We start from the raw sequence: 17,697 nt of genomic DNA on the forward strand, positions 1-17,697 counted from the left end.
AAAGCGCATATCCTCCACGCATGCGTCACTTAGGGGCGGGGCCAATGAGTCATAGTGATGGGCAAGTCATGAACGATTCATTCTAAATGTATGTTTTCATGGTGACTACACAAAAAAGCACGGCAACAAATGATCCATCCATCCATTTATCTACCGCGTGTCCCTTTCGGGTCGCGGGGGGTGCTGGAGCCTACCTCAGCTGCATTCGGGCGGAAGGCGGTGTACACCCTGGACAAGTCGCCACCTCATCGCAGGGCCAACACAGATAGACAGACAAGTATATCAACTGTATTTGACTTTAAATCAGATAAATATCATTCAACAACAACACAATGTGCAGACTATAATTACTGCTTTGCTGGTTTTACTGGTGTAAAATTCTGCATCCGAGAGATCACAACCATTGCAGCCATGCGTCCAAAACATAACATCATCTTGCAGGGACATAAGGACAAGCAAAAGTAAAGTGTCTGTTATTTTACAATGTAATAATCTATTTAATAAGAAATGCTCAGAGAATACCTTTTTTTTTAGTATTTATTGGAGGTCTCAAAAGACAAAGGCCGTCTGTTTACAGGAGAGTGTCACCTTTTATCTTAGCTCAGGAATGCATGGGGGAAGGGTTGGAGACAAGCGGGAAACTCTTAGTTAGGAAAAGTGTAGCTGCTGACAGAAGCACATTGTATATATGTTATATCATTTCATAGTTGGTTAGAGTAAATAAATACAATGTATAAATATAAGAGCTGGAAGAGTGAGGTGCTTACTTGTTTCTCTCGCGAGATCTGACAAGACTGCGCGCGAAGCAAACAGGGCGAGGATAAAGCAAGATGGCGTCTGACGGTGAAGACGTTATTGCAGTCGTCACAGTTCAGTGTTCTTAATCTGTGCGTCCATGTACACATATATGTCCTTTATTACACTCTATTAAATAGAGTCATAATAACTGTTTGTATATTAGTCTGAGCGCACTTCTCCAGCTAGCTTAGCTTGCTAGTTAGCTTAGCTTGTTAGCTGCTAACAAAGAGAGATGAAAACACATCGCTAAGCAGAGATCAAGTGTGAGTGTAAAGTGTTGTGATTGTGTGAAAATGTGCGAAAGAACCATAGCAGAGTACGAGGAGGAACTTTGTCCAACAAAAGAGGAGAAGGAGCGACAACATGAAAAACATCAAGTTGTGTTACACACAACAGGTTTGTTTACTTCTTACTCTCACATCTTTACTAACTTTATATTTATTATTAACACTTTTCTTCAATAGATTGTCTATAGGAAGATGAATTGTCATGTGAGGATGTTCAGACACACAATATTTATGAGAGGTTGATGTTCCTCTCAGTTTGTAACAAAGTGTATCAACATGTTTACACAAAACTCACACAGTCACCGGGGGAATATTCCAGAGAGCAGGTTAAGTGCAAACTCCTGAGTATGTAAAGCTCCAGAGTTTGACCTCCAAAAATAAGAGAGGTAAGACAAAGTCAGAGTCAGTTACCATGGTAACTGACGCTGTAAACCTAGCCTGCTAGCTGGCAGGTTTGACAAGTTATTTATGTGTGTAAAAGCTATACTGACCTGTTATTTCCTTCATATTGGTGCAGCCATTAACCTACTACAACACCTGCTACATTAACCTACTACAGGGGTCGGCAACCTTTACCAGTCAAAGAGCCATTTTGACCCGTTTCACAAATTAAAGAAAACAATGGGAGCCACAAAACTCTATTGAAATTTAAAATGAAATAACACTGCATACAAAGTTTTTTTTTGCTTTGTGCTATGTATAAACCAGGGGTCTCAGACACGCGGCCTGTACCTTAATATGAAAATGTAATGTTAGTGCGGCCCGCGAGTTTTATATGAATGCTGCTTGACAGCATCACACTTGCCAACCCTCCCGATTTTTCCGGGAGACTCCCGAATTCCAGGGTAACTATTCTCACGAACGTCTGCTGATTTTCACCCTAACAACAGTAATAAGGGCGTGCCGTGATGGCACTGCCTTTAGCGCCCTCTACAACCATTTGTACATGCAGCGTGACAGCCCAGTTACATGTTGTATGCGGCCTCTGCAGACACACATGAGTGACTGCAATGCATACTTGGTCAACAGCCATACAGGTCACACTGAGGGTGGCCATATAAACAACTTTAACACTGTTACAAATATGCGCCACACTGTGAACCCACACCAAACAAGAATGACAAAAACATTTCGGGAGAACATCCGCATTGTAACACAACATAAACACAACAGAACAAATACCCATAATCCCATGCAGCCCTAACTCTTTCCCATGCAGTCCTAACTCTTTCGCCCCCCCCCCCCGGTTGAGGTGGGTGGGGTTTGGTGGTAGCGGGGGTGTACAATGTAGCCTGGAAAAGTTAGGGCTGCATGGGATTCTGGATATTTGTTCTGTTGTGTTTATGTTGTGTTACAGTGCGGATGTTCTCCCGAAATGTGTTTGTCATACTTGTTTGGTGTGGGTTCACAGTGTGGCGCATATTAGTAACAGTGTTAAAGTTGTTTTATACGGCCACCCTCAGTGTGACCTGTATGGCTGTTGACCAAGTATGCCTTGCAGTCACTTACGTGTGTAAGCAGAGGCCGCATACAACATGTGACTGGGCCGGCACGCAGATAGTATGGTGAAAAAGCGGACGCGACGACAGGTTGTAGAGGACGCTAAAGGCAGTGCCATCACGGCACGCCCTCAATGTTTTTGTCCGGGTGAAAATCGGGGAATGTTTGCTCCGGGAGAGACACTGAAATCCGGAAGTCTCCCGGAAAAATTGGGAGGGTCAGCAAGTATGCAGCTTAGCCGAATCAGAGTGATCAAAGAGCCGCATGCGGCTTTGGAGCCGCGGGTTGCCGACCCCTGACCTACTACAACACCTACTACATCGACCGACTCGATGTAGTGTGCATGCTGACTACTAGGTTGTGAGTTCAAACCCCGACTGAGTCATACCAAAGACTATAAAAATGGGACCCATTACCTCCCTGCTTGGCACTCAGCATCAAAGGTTGGAAGTGGAAGTTAAATCACCATAAAAGTTATTGCACCGCTGCTGCTCACTGCTCCCCTCACCTCCCAGGGGGTGATCAAGGTTAATGGGTCAAATGCAGAGAATAATCTGGCCACACCTAGTGTGTGTGTGACAATCATTGGTACTTTGACTTTTTAATGTGGCAGTGATTGTGGAAAAAACAAAGCCTGATCTAAAGATGACATCTTGATCTCATACCATCTCAAACCAATTGGCCGTTCATTATTAAGTGAAATGTCTTAAAGTCGCTTAAATTCGTCTTTAAAGGGGAACATTATCACCAGACCTATGTAAGCGTCAATATATACCTTGATGTTGCAGAAAAAAGACCATATATTTTTTTAACCGATTTCCAAACTCTAAATGGGTGAATTTTGGCGAATTAAACGCCTTTCTGTTATTCGCTCTCGAAGCGATGACGTCACAGCGTGATGTCACATCGGGAAGCAATCCGCCATTTTGTCAAACACATTACAAACACCAAGTCAAATCAGCTCTGTTATTTTCCGTTTTTTCGACTGTTTTCTGTACCTTAGAGACATCATGCCTCGTCGGTGTGTTGTCGGAGGGTGTAACAACACCAACAGGGACGGATTCAAGTTGCACCAGTGGCCCAAAGATGCCAAAGTGGCAAGAAATTGGACGTTTGTTCCGCACACTTTACCCACGAAAGCTATGCTACGACAGAGATGGCAAGAATGTGTGGATATCCTGCGACACTCAAAGCAGATGCATTTCCAACCATAAAGTCAAAGAAATCTGCCGCCAGACCCCCAAGAAAAGAGAGCGGATGAGGGTATGTCTACAGAATATATTAATTGATGAAAACTGGGCTGTCTGCACTCTCAAAGTGCATGTTGTTGCCAAATGTATTTCATATGCTGTAAACCTAGTTCATAGTTGTTAGTTTCCTTTAATGCCAAACAAACACATACCAATCGTTGGTTAGAAGGCGATCGCCGAATTCGTCCTCGCTTTCTCCCGTGTCGCTGGCTGTCGTGTCGTTTTCGTGGGTTTCGCTTGCATACGGTTCAAACCGATATGGCTCAATAGCTTCAGTTTCTTCTTCAATTTCGTTTTCGCTACCTGCCTCCACACTACAACCATCCGTTTCAATACATGCGTAATCTATTGAATCGCTTAAGCCGCTGAAATCCGAGTCTGAATCCGAGCTAATGTCGCTATAGCTTGCTGTTCTATCCGCCATGTTTGTTTGTATTGGCATCACTATGTGACGTCACAGGAAAATGGACGGGTGTATATAACGATGGTTAAAATCAGGCACTTTGAAGCTTTTTTTAGGGATATTGCGTGATGGGTAAAATTTAGAAAAAAACTTTGAAAAATAAAATAAGCCACTGGGAACTGATTTTTAATGGTTTTAACCCTTCTGAAATTGTGATAATGTTCCCCTTTAACCAAGCAACACTATGTTTTATCCAGATTAATCGAAAACATTTCCAGTAGAACACTTGATTAATAAAATGTTCAATAGCCATAGCCCTATACTTCATGTACAATTTAATATTTAGCATGTAGGAGTTAAAATGTGTTTTGTTTGTGTCCTGTAGACATCCATCAGCTGATTGTACACCAAGAAGAATGTCTCCCTCATCTACAGGGGGACAGTTTCACTTTAGAGGATCCACAGCCCTCACATTTTAAAGGGGACAAGGAAGATCCACAGCCCCCTTATTTTAAAGAGGAAGAGGAGGGAGAGTGTGTTGTAGGGCAGGAGGAGGATGATGTCAGCAAGTTTCCACTGACTGTTGTCTCTGTGAAGACTGAAGAGCATGAAGACAAAGCACCTGAGTCCTCACAGCTTCATCACAGTCCAAGTAAGCACAACATCCACATATCATCTAATACAATATAAATACAAGTCCACTTGCAATGGAGCCAATGGGAGGTCCTCTATAACCATCCAAAATACACCAACAATACTCCATTTGCATTTTGTGGCTTGAATGTCCACCAAGTGTTAGTTGAGTTGAGTTTATTTGGAACATGCAAGCATACAACATGATACATCACACATGCATGCATACAACATGATACATCACACATGCATGCATACAACATGATACATCACACATGCATGCATACAACATGATACATCACACATGCATGCATACAACATGATACATCACACATGCATGCATACAGCATGATACATCACACATGCATGCATCCAACATGATGCATCACACATGCATGCATACAACATGATACATCACACATGCATGCATACAACATGATACATCACACATGCATGCATACAACATGATACATCACACATGCATGCATACAACATGATACATCACACATGCATGCATACAACATGATACATCACACATGCATGCATACAACATGATGCATCACACATGCATGCATGCATACAACATGATACATCACACATGCATGCATACAACATGATACATCACACATGCATGCATACAGCATGATACATCACACATGCATGCATCCAACATGATGCATCACACATGCATGCATACAACATGATACATCACACATGCATGCATCCAACATGATGCATCACACATGCATGCATACAACATGATACATCACACATGCATGCATACAACATGATACATCACACATGCATGCATACAACATGATACATCACACATGCATGCATACAGCATGATACATCACACATGCATGCATCCAACATGATGCATCACACATGCATGCATACAACATGATACATCACACATGCATGCATACAACATGATACATCACACATGCATGCATACAACATGATACATCACACATGCATGCATACAACATGATACATCACACATGCATGCATACAACATGATACATCACACATGCATGCATACAACATGATACATCACACATGCATGCATACAACATGATACATCACACATGCATGCATACAGCATGATACATCACACATGCATGCATCCAACATGATGCATCACACATGCATGCATACAACATGATACATCACACATGCATGCATACAACATGATACATCACACATGCATGCATACAACATGCTACATCACACATGCATGCATACAACATGATACATCACACATGCATGCATACAACATGATACATCACACATGCATGCATACAGCATGATACATCACACATGCATGCATACAACATGATACATCACACATGCATGCATACAGCATGATACATCACACATGCATGCATCCAACATGATGCATCACACATGCATGCATACAACATGATACATCACACATGCATGCATACAACATGATACATCACACATGCATGCAAACAACATGATACATCACACATGCATGCATACAACATGATGCATCACACATGCATGCATACAACATGATACATCACACATGCATGCATACAACATGATACATCACACATGCATGCATACAACATGATACATCACACATGCATGCATACAGCATGATACATCACACATGCATGCATCCAACATGATGCATCACACATGCATGTATACAACATGATACATCACACATGCATGCATCCAACATGATGCATCACACATGCATGCATACAACATGCATGTGCTATAGTACTGTATTCAGTGCTGTAGCCTTAACAGACATTATGACAAAATGAAAACAATGGAAAACAAAAAACAAAAACAAATGAGCATTGGACTTTCTTTTTCTTTCTTTTTCTTTCTACATATTTGAAAATATGCATTGTGGGACGCCATAGCAGGATGGAGATCACTCAGTGTTAAAAGCCATGGAATAAAAGTATGTTTTTAAGAGCGATTTAAAAACAGGAAGACAGGAGGCCTGTCTAACACTCAGAGGTAAGTCGTTCCAGAGCTTGGGAGCAGCAACGGCGAAAGCTCTGTCACCTCTAAGCTTCAGCCTTGTGTCAGGGACCGTGAGTAGCAGCTGATCGGCTGATCTTAGGGATCGGGTGGGGCAGTAAGGCTGAAGGAGGTCGGAGAGATATGTTGGAATGAGGTTGTTTAGACATTTAAAAACAAATAGTAGGAGTTTAAAATGTATTGGGTAACGCACAGGGAGCCAGTGAAGGGACGCTAATATAGGGGTGATGTGCTCACACCTGCGGGTCTGTGTTAGCAGACGAGCAGCAGAGTTCTGCACGAGCTGCAGGCGGGCGAGGGAGTCCTGGCTAATGCCTACATACAGGGTATTGCAGTAGCCTAGACCAGTCAAGATAAAGGCATGGATTAATTTCTCAAGATCATGTCCTGACAGAAACGGTTTCACTTTCGCTATTTGGCGTAGTTGATAAAAGCTTTTTTGTACGACGCTGCTGATTTGTTTTTCAAACTTAAAATCTGAGTCAAACATTACCACCAGGTTTGTGACACAGTCACTAAGTCACTAAGATACTAATATATATATTAAATATAGCTTTGATGTGGCAAGCTACTTTTGCAGTGTAGCTTGTAGTGTAGCGTGCTACAATTCTCTGAGGATAGCTTAGCTCCATTTAATTGAGAGTAACTTGTAGCTTAGCTTACTACATTGTCCAGGTAGCTTGCCCATCACTGTCTATTTGGCCTAGCTCACATGTCAATAGTTTGAATACTGCAAACTTCAATACAGTAACACCTCATTTGTTCTGCAGACGTCCAGCGGGTGTCAGCGGGGAGTCAAGAAGAGATTCCCTCCAAGCAGCAGGAGTGGAGCTCCAGTGTGGGACAGAAGGAGCTGGAGCCCCCACACATTAAAGAGGAAGAGGAGGAACTGTGGGAGCAGCTTCAAAGGTTGGTGGAGGCTAACGATGAAGATGAAGCTCAGTCTTTCCAGCTTCATCACAGTCAAAGTGAGGAGAACAGAGGGGCGGAGCTTGTAAGTCAACACATCACAGAAGCTGATGGAGAGCATTGTGAAGATATCAAGTCAGAACCAGACAGCATCTTTGCTCCACTGTCAGACATGGACCACATGATGTCACACTCTTCTGATCACAGTGACCACATCCAAAAACCTTTGGAGAGTAAAAATGACTCTAAAGGTGATACGAGACATCACACTAACAACAAACACTTTGACTGCTCTGAATGTGGGAAATCATTTAGACTGAAAAGTGATTGTACAAGACACATGAGAACTCATACTGGAGAGAAACCTTTTACTTGCTCTGTTTGTAAGAAGAGTTTCTCCAGAAAGGGTGTCATGACCAGACACATGAGGAGGACACACACTGGAGAGAAACCTTTTGCCTGCTCAGCTTGTGCTAAAAGATTCAACACTAAGTATGCAATGACCACACACATGAGAACACACACAGGTGAGAAACCTTTTACTTGCTCTGTTTGTAAGAAGAGTTTCTCCAAAAAGGAACGCATGACCACACATATGAGAACACACACTGGAGAGAAACCTTTTGCTTGCTCAGCTTGTGCTAAAAGATTCATCACGAAGAAGGAAATTATATTGCACATGAGAACACACACACGTGAGAAACCTTTTACTTGCTCTGTTTGTAAGAAGAGTTTCTCCAGAAAGGGTGACATGACCACACACATGAGAACACACACTGGAGAGAAACCTTTTGCTTGCTCAGCTTGTGCTAAAAGATTTAACACTAACAATGACATGATAGTACACATGAGAACACACACAGGTGAGAAACCGTTTACTTGCCCTGTTTGTAAGAAGAGTTTCTCCAGAAAGGAATGCATGACCACACACATGAAAACACACACTGGAGAGAAACTTTTTGCTTGCTCAGCTTGTGCTAAACGATTCAACACCAAGTATGACATGATATTACACAAGAGAACACACACAGGTGAGAAACCTTTTACTTGCTCTGTTTGTAAGAAGAGTTTCTCCAGAAAGCAAAACATGACCACACACATGAGAACACACACTGGAAAGAAACCGTTTAGTTGCACTGTGTGTGATAAAAGGTTCAGGTATAAGTATCAGGCCAGTAAACACAAGTGTGTAACAACTGCAGGGATTTAAAAACACTTAAACAGCTGTAACAAACGCACCCACGTTCTCCTGGTGTCTCTGCCACTACGCAAATTAAGGAGTCACGGGTGGGACCTGATATTCAGCTGGGAATAATTAATACAGTAAATAAACACAAGACATGTATAACTATTAGCCACAACACAACCAGGCTTATATTTAATATGCCACAAATTAATCCCGCATAACAAACACCTCCCCCCTCCCGTCCATATAACCCGCCAATACATCTCAAACACCCGCACAAAACACTCAATCCCACAGCCCAAAGTACCGTTCACCTCCCCAAAGTTCATATAACACATATATTTCCCCAAAGTCCCCAAAGTTGCGTACGTGACATGCACATAGCGGCACGCACGTACGTGCAAGCGATGAAATGTTTGGAAGCCGCAGCTGCGTACTCACGGTACCGCGTCTGCGTATCCAACTCAAAGTCCTCCTGGAAAAAGTCTCTGTTGTCCCGGTTCTCCACAGGCCAATGGAAAGTCCACAAAAAAGGTAAAGAATGAGGATTCTTCCATGAAGTGACTCCGTAGCAAAAAACGCTGGGTCTGACAGGTGCTCCTAGGTGGTTTGTGACCTCAATTTCCACTTCTGCCCGGTCTGATAGCACCGGATGCCTTTTATATCCCCACATTTTATTATGTTACATATTTAATAGTAACATGATTATTTAATACGCCTGTAACAGTTTATAATAAGTACATGGATGACATAATAAGTATATATATATATATATATTTTCCCAGCTGAGCACAAGTTAATTGTGACTGGCAATATTTATTATATATATATACGCCTCGATGGACCCCTATGGCCATCACACAGTGATTGTGCTAAATGTAGTTTAAAAACACAGCATGTTTAATAAGAATGTATATTTGATGTTGTATGTAGTGCTTCTCATCTTCTAGTCTTATATGTTGTCCTGTACTTACTTTTTAAGTTGTGTGCATGTATTGAATATTACATATGTAGCTACGTTTTTTTTTTCTCATCTTTGAAGAGAGGACATCTTATTAGTTTCATTTGGGTTTTTTTCCACACATTTTTCCATTGCATTTTATTGATGTTATTTTCCAATTAAAGTAAGAATGAATAAAATGGTTAACAAAATGTGGACTCTGGTAGATTAGCAGCATTGTTACATCATGGATGTTAACTACTGCAAAACATCAACAAAGAAGAAAAATGCTGAAGTTAGCAACACATCACTGAACTTTAGAGCCGTCGTGAGTGGAGTTGCTTGTTTTTATTGCTGCATTTGTACTTATTTCACCTCACATCTTCACTTTTAATCCTAAAGTCTTCTTCACATATATTGTTGTAGGCTTCTAACATTTATGTTTCTGATGTGTGTGTGTAGTCTGTGGAAAGGGTTGTTGTCCCTTGTGGATCCAATTGTTCACTTGCACAGATACATCCTCATCCTCATCATCATCATCATCATCATCATCACCGGGCCACTACTGGACGAAACCTTAGCATTAATGTTTTAATATAAGTGTGACCTCATTATTCCTTGATAATAAGACTAAAAATACAGATTTAAGCACCTCTTGTAGTACTCCAACTCGCCACACTGAGAAGTGGGGGCGATCATGAGCTAGCAGATGCATGTTGCTATCATGTTTTATCAGCGAGGAAGACAACATTTGTGTTTACTTTTTGTCAGATCCAAGTTTTAATGCTCTGCTGAATAAATGAATCACTATGGCTGCCAATATGGAGGATTATTTATATATTTAAGATCAAATACTTCTCTTAACAGCTAGAAAAATGACACCACAAAAAAAGTGAACTAGCAGCAGGACTCAGTAAATATTTTATTAATTGACTAATTAATAAACTATAAAGAGTAACATGACAGTGGATATTTCACAAGAGTTGACTAAAAAGTGTAAAATGGGAATGCTACATAAAATGCTTAACATAGACTGATACTGATACTGTGTAATCATTTATTTGTCCTAACATTATTTTGGGATATAAATTGATGTCCCCCCAATGTTAAACTCATTTCTACGCTCACTGTGTGAAGACTGGAGGTTAATGTACTAATAAAGTAAAAAGATGTAGCACAAATGATGTGTATATATGTTAGCCAATAACAAGTCCGTCTGTAAGGCACACAAACACATTTATTCAACATCGTTATGATGTAACATGGAAGATGCTAACGTTAAGCTAACTAGCGAGGTGATGCTGTGAAGAGCTGCTCCGCAAAGTTGGCATACAACCAAAACATACTTTAAAATGTTATTATTAATGTTCACTTTCAATGTATTTATTTGGAACATGTCAAAACTTTACAAGCACAACTTTTGCTCAAGTGATCAAGCGTCCAACATGAGTGGAAGAAGCAGAGCTTGTCTGGTCCCCCCCAGTGTAAAAACTAAATGCTTGTCTGGTCCCCCCCAGTGTAAAAACTAAATGCTTGTCTGGTCCCCCCCAGTGTAAAAACTAAATGCTTGTCTGGTCCCCCCCAGTGTAAAAAGTAAATGCTTGTCTGGTCCCCCCCAGTGTAAAAAGTAAATGCCACTCAATGATGTGTTGAGTTGAGTTGAGTGTATTTATTTCTATGTGACATTGAAAACAAGCTCAGTTGGCCAAAGTGCTGTACAGACATAAGACATAAGGTGCACATAGTGTCACATTAACATGGTAACATAGGAGGATGAATACAATACAATAGTAAAATATACCTTAAAAGAAGTGCAGAATATATCACCTAAAATACTAAAATGTAATAAATAAATACAAAAGGATAAAACAAGAAATAATTAAAAACAGCCAAGATGCTGCCTAACTGGATTTGAACGCCAGGGAGTAAAAATATGTTTTTATATAGAAATAGTCTCAGAGACTGGGAGGATCTAATAGATAGTGGAAGGTTGTTCCACAGTCTGGGCCCTGCCTCTGAGAAGGATCCATCTCCTCTGGTTTTTAGCCTAGTTTTTGGGACAGCCAGGAGGAGCTGGTCTGAAGACCTCAGGGTCCTGCTGGGTTAGGTTTAGGGTTACCCTAACCCCCTACTGTACTGTTTACTTGCTGAAATACCCTTTTTAGAGCAAATATCTACCCACATGGCCACTTTGTTGCTGCCAAAAATGTATTTCAAATAATATTTTGATATTGACACACAGGGGCGTCACTAGCTTTTAAGGACAGGGGGGGCTTAGCCCCCAGGAGATGCACAGGATGCGAGCGAACGTAGCGCACGAGCACAAATCTTCACAAACGTCTAACAAAGACTTAGAAATGATTCATTGTTATTATTATTATTTCAGTGGGTTTATTTTCAATGTGTGTTCAGTACAACAACAACAATGACATTTTGTTGACAGCATCAACAAGAAACAATGACTTGCATGATCCTTCAACATACACTGAAACACAATGAAAGTGGTGGCATTAGCCTCGATGTTATTACTTCACAACATAAAGGCTAATGCCACCACTTTTGCTCACAGTACAATAATTGTTTGTTCCCAAATATTTTGAAGTTGCACAGATTACATTTTGGGAACATATGTGACTAAAATGGTTGTAAATTCAAGCCCTGGAAATATTACTTATCCATCCATCCATCCATCCATTTTCTACCGCTTATTCCCTTTGGGGTCGCGGGGGGCGCTGGAGCCTATCTCAGCTACAATCGGGCGGAAGGCAAATATTACTTAATTACTTGAATTAAAGTCATATCTGGACCGGGATAATTTGGCTTATATATAATATATTATATATATATATATATATATATATATATATATATATATATATATATATATATATATATATATATATATATATATATATATATTATGGCAAGCCGTTAAGGAAATTAAATATATATGGAAGTCTGAATACTCCTCTCTGAGCTGCCACCTTAACGTGGTAGAGGAGTTTGCGTGTCCCAATGATCCTAGGAGCTATGTTGTCCGGGGGCTTTATGCCCCCTGGTAGGGTCTCCCAAGGCAAACTGGTCCTAGGTGAGGGATCAGACAAAGAGCAGCTCGAAGATCTCTATGAGGAACACTGACAAGGAACCCAGATTTCCCTCGCCCGGACGCGGGTCACTGGGGGGCTTAAGAATATTTTAGGGGGGCTTGAGCCCCCCTAAAATAGGCCTAACAACGCCAATGTTGACACATCTCATCTCTGCATACTCTACTAGAATACCCTTATGAGCATTACATATACTGTATATAAATCAAGTACCTATTTTACTGTTTACTTGTAGAAATACCCTTTACAAAGTTAAAATATGCCAAAACAACCACTTTGCTGCTGCCAAAAATTGATTTCAAGTAATATTTTGATATTGACACATCTCATCTCTGCATATTCTACTAGAATACCCTTATGAGCATTACATATATCAACACCTACTGTACTGTTTACTTGTTGAAATACCCTTTTTGGAGCTAAAAACTACCCAAATGGCCACTTTGCTGCTGCCAAAAATAGATTTCAGACAATATTAACAATAATAACAAAATGTCAAAACATTTCTGTTAAAATAATTGTTTCTAAATAATCACAAAAAACTTTGTATTACATTGTGTTCCTGACAAAAGGACAGGGGCTGTCTTCGAAACGTACCAAGAAGAATGCTCGTAAAACTCCACTGGGACTTCAAAGCGGACAGATGGCAGGATCTGCCCGACTTCCAGAGGAACTCTTTTTGAAGTATTTTACAAACTCTTTTTGAACTATTTTATGGAACTCTCTTTGAACTATTTTATGGAACTCTTTTTTTTAACTTTTTTACAACCTCTGCTTTTGAACTGTTCGGTAACCGAAGGCAACGCTGTTTACGACCCACTTCCCTCTGGAAGCAGCTGTGGTCAGGTGGGGGTAGAAAGTCAAATAAAGAAGGAGTGCAATCTTTTGGCAGAGCGTGGTTGAAGACTGTACAGAAAGTACAGTCGCCATGTTTCTCCTCAATATTGAGTCCAAATTTAATTCTGTTTCTGTTTGATTATTTGCCTCTTGTCTTGTTTAATGGATGTCATCAGTGTATGAACCTGATATTTCTCTAAAAAACAATATTATACATTCTGAAAATGTAAACGATAGCAAGAATATACCTACAACTTTCAGAAAAATTTCACTTGCAAACACTTTGTTTAAAAGGTTTTTACTGTACCAAAATTCTAAATAAGTAAATAAAAATGACTGATAAACACTGGAAAACTGTCACTGAATGTCTTAGTGTGATGTCATTCTGTCACAGACAAATGCTACACAGCTCCATGCTGGTGCTGAGAGAACATTTGTTTGTTATATTTGTGTAATGTTTTATATATATATATATATATATATATATATATATATATATATATATATATATATATATATATATATATATATATATATATATATATATATATACACGCACACACATGCATATATACACACAAACACTCAATTTGACATACAAAATAACTACTATTTTTAAGAACAAGTTACAGTAATATATAATACATATAACATATAATATATATGTATATATAAAAAAAAATATATATATATACATGCTTATACATATTTATATTATATATATATATATATATATATATATATATTTATATATATATATATATATATATATATATATATATATATATATATATATATATATATATATATATAGACATATAAACTATATGGGTATATATTTGCTCCAAAAAGGGTATTTCAACAAGTAAACAGTACAGTAGGTAGTTGATGTTGATATATGTAATGCTCATAAGGGTATTCTAGTCAAATATGCGATGTGTAAATATCAAAATATTACGTGGAATCACTTTTTGTCAGGCAATATTACATTTAATGACAATGTTACATAAATGAATACATCCAAACACGTTGTACATATTTATTATGTGCAGGAAGAAATAACAGTTACAATTGTGTGTATCTTCCAAACAAGAAAGAGGTTTTATCACATCACCATGGGACTAACAACACTCCTTTAAATCTCATCAATACCACAGAAGAGGCAAACTGTCCTTTTCCAGGCACCATAAAGTCTTAAATAATGTCAAACACGTAGCGATACAACAACCAGGAAGATAAAGTGTTTGTCTCACACCTACTAATCCACTGTGGACACACCAAGACACAAATGGAGGTTCAGTGACCTCCGCCAAGGAAACACATTTTTGTCAGCCATTCACATTTTGCCACAACACACATGAGGGAAAGTCCTAGTTGGAAATACTAATATTGTGTGTAAGTCACCTGATACATGTTGTGTGTAAGTCACGTGATACATGTTGTGTGTAAGTCACGTGATACATGTTGTGTGTAAGTCACGTGATACATGTTGTGTGTCAGTCACGTGATACATGTTGTGTGTAAGTCACCTGATACATGTTGTGTGTAAGTCACGTGATACATGTTGTGTGTAAGTCACGTGATACATGTTGTGTGTAAGTCACGTGATGCATGTTGTGTGTAAGTCACGTGATACATGTTGTGTGTAAGTCACGTGATACATGTTGTGTGTAAGTCACGTGATACATGTTGTGTGTAAGTCACGTGATACATGTTATGTGTAAGTCACGTGATACATGTTGTGTGTAAGTCACGTGATACATGTTGTGTGTAAGTCACGTGATACATGTTGTGTGTAAGTCACGTGGTACATGTTGTGTGTAAGTCACGTGATACATGTTGTGTGTAAGTCACGTGATACATGTTGTGTGTAAGTCACGTGATACATGTTATGTGTAAGTCACGTGATACATGTTGTGTGTAAGTCACGTGATACATGTTGTGTGTAAGTCACGTGATACATGTTGTGTGTAAGTCACGTGATACATGTTGTGTGTAAGTCACGTGATACATGTTATGTGTAAGTCACGTGATACATGTTGTGTGTAAGTCACGTGATACATGTTGTGTGTAAGTCACGTGATACATGTTGTGTGTAAGTCACGTGGTACATGTTGTGTGTAAGTCACGTGATACATGTTGTGTGTAAGTCACGTGATACATGTTGTGTGTAAGTCACGTGATACATGTTGTGTGTAAGTCACGTGATACATGTTGTGTGTAAGTCACGTGATACATGTTGTGTGTAAGTCACGTGATACATGTTGTGTGTAAGTCACGTGATACATGTTGTGTGTAAGTCACGTGGTACATGTTGTGTGTAAGTCACGTGATACATGTTGTGTGTAAGTCACGTGATACATGTTGTGTGTAAGTCACGTGATACATGTTGTGTGTAAGTCACGTGATACATGTTGTGTGTAAGTCACGTGATACATGTTGTGTGTAAGTCACGTGATACATGTTGTGTGTAAGTCACGTGGTACATGTTGTGTGTAAGTCACGTGATACATGTTGTGTGTAAGTCACGTGATACATGTTGTGTGTAAGTCACGTGATACATGTTGTGTGTAAGTCACGTGATACATGTTGTGTGTAAGTCACGTGATACATGTTGTGTGTAAGTCACGTGATACATGTTGTGTGTAAGTCACGTGATACATGTTGTGTGTAAGTCACGTGATACATGTTGTGTGTAAGTCACGTGATACATGTTGTGTGTAAGTCACGTGATACATGTTGTGTGTAAGTCACGTGATACATGTTGTGTGTAAGTCACGTGATACATGTTGTGTGTAAGTCACGTGATACATGTTGTGTGTAAGTCACGTGATACATGTTGTGTGTAAGTCACGTGATACATGTTGTGTGTAAGTCACGTGATACATGTTGTGTGTAAGTCACCTGATACATGTTGTGTGTAAGTCACGTGATACATGTTGTGTGTAAGTCACGTGATACATGTTGTGTGTAAGTCACGTGATGCATGTTGTGTGTAAGTCACGTGATACATGTTGTGTGTAAGTCACGTGATACATGTTGTGTGTAAGTCACGTGATACATGTTGTGTGTAAGTCACGTGATACATGTTATGTGTAAGTCACGTGATACATGTTGTGTGTAAGTCACGTGATACATGTTGTGTGTAAGTCACGTGATACATGTTGTGTGTAAGTCACGTGGTACATGTTGTGTGTAAGTCACGTGATACATGTTGTGTGTAAGTCACGTGATACATGTTGTGTGTAAGTCACGTGATACATGTTATGTGTAAGTCACGTGATACATGTTGTGTGTAAGTCACGTGATACATGTTGTGTGTAAGTCACGTGATACATGTTGTGTGTAAGTCACGTGATACATGTTGTGTGTAAGTCACGTGATACATGTTATGTGTAAGTCACGTGATACATGTTGTGTGTAAGTCACGTGATACATGTTGTGTGTAAGTCACGTGATACATGTTGTGTGTAAGTCACGTGGTACATGTTGTGTGTAAGTCACGTGATACATGTTGTGTGTAAGTCACGTGATACATGTTGTGTGTAAGTCACGTGATACATGTTGTGTGTAAGTCACGTGATACATGTTGTGTGTAAGTCACGTGATACATGTTGTGTGTAAGTCACGTGATACATGTTGTGTGTAAGTCACGTGATACATGTTGTGTGTAAGTCACGTGATACATGTTGTGTGTAAGTCACGTGATACATGTTGTGTGTAAGTCACGTGATACATGTTGTGTGTAAGTCACGTGATACATGTTGTGTGTAAGTCACGTGATACATGTTGTGTGTAAGTCACGTGATACATGTTGTG

The 17,697-nt window shown here is 39.7% G+C and overlaps 2 protein-coding genes across 2 annotated transcripts in view; one reads left to right on the forward strand and one right to left on the reverse strand.

The window, feature by feature from the left end:
* LOC133570805 (uncharacterized) overlaps positions 1-17,697 on the reverse strand; it is a 107,610-nt gene that overhangs the window by 27,702 nt on the left and 62,211 nt on the right. The window lies entirely within an intron of this gene.
* LOC140680123 (uncharacterized) lies at positions 926-9,801 on the forward strand. Its single transcript, XM_072916480.1, has 3 exons — positions 926-1,194; positions 4,624-4,890; positions 7,673-9,801. The coding sequence occupies exons 1-3, from the start codon at positions 1,092-1,094 to the stop codon at positions 9,019-9,021; spliced, it is 1,719 nt and encodes a 572-aa protein (XP_072772581.1). The 5' UTR covers positions 926-1,091; the 3' UTR covers positions 9,022-9,801.

Source organism: Nerophis lumbriciformis, linkage group LG28 (assembly GCF_033978685.3).
Source record: "Nerophis lumbriciformis linkage group LG28, RoL_Nlum_v2.1, whole genome shotgun sequence".
In the NCBI taxonomy this organism is placed as follows: domain Eukaryota; kingdom Metazoa; phylum Chordata; class Actinopteri; order Syngnathiformes; family Syngnathidae; genus Nerophis; species Nerophis lumbriciformis.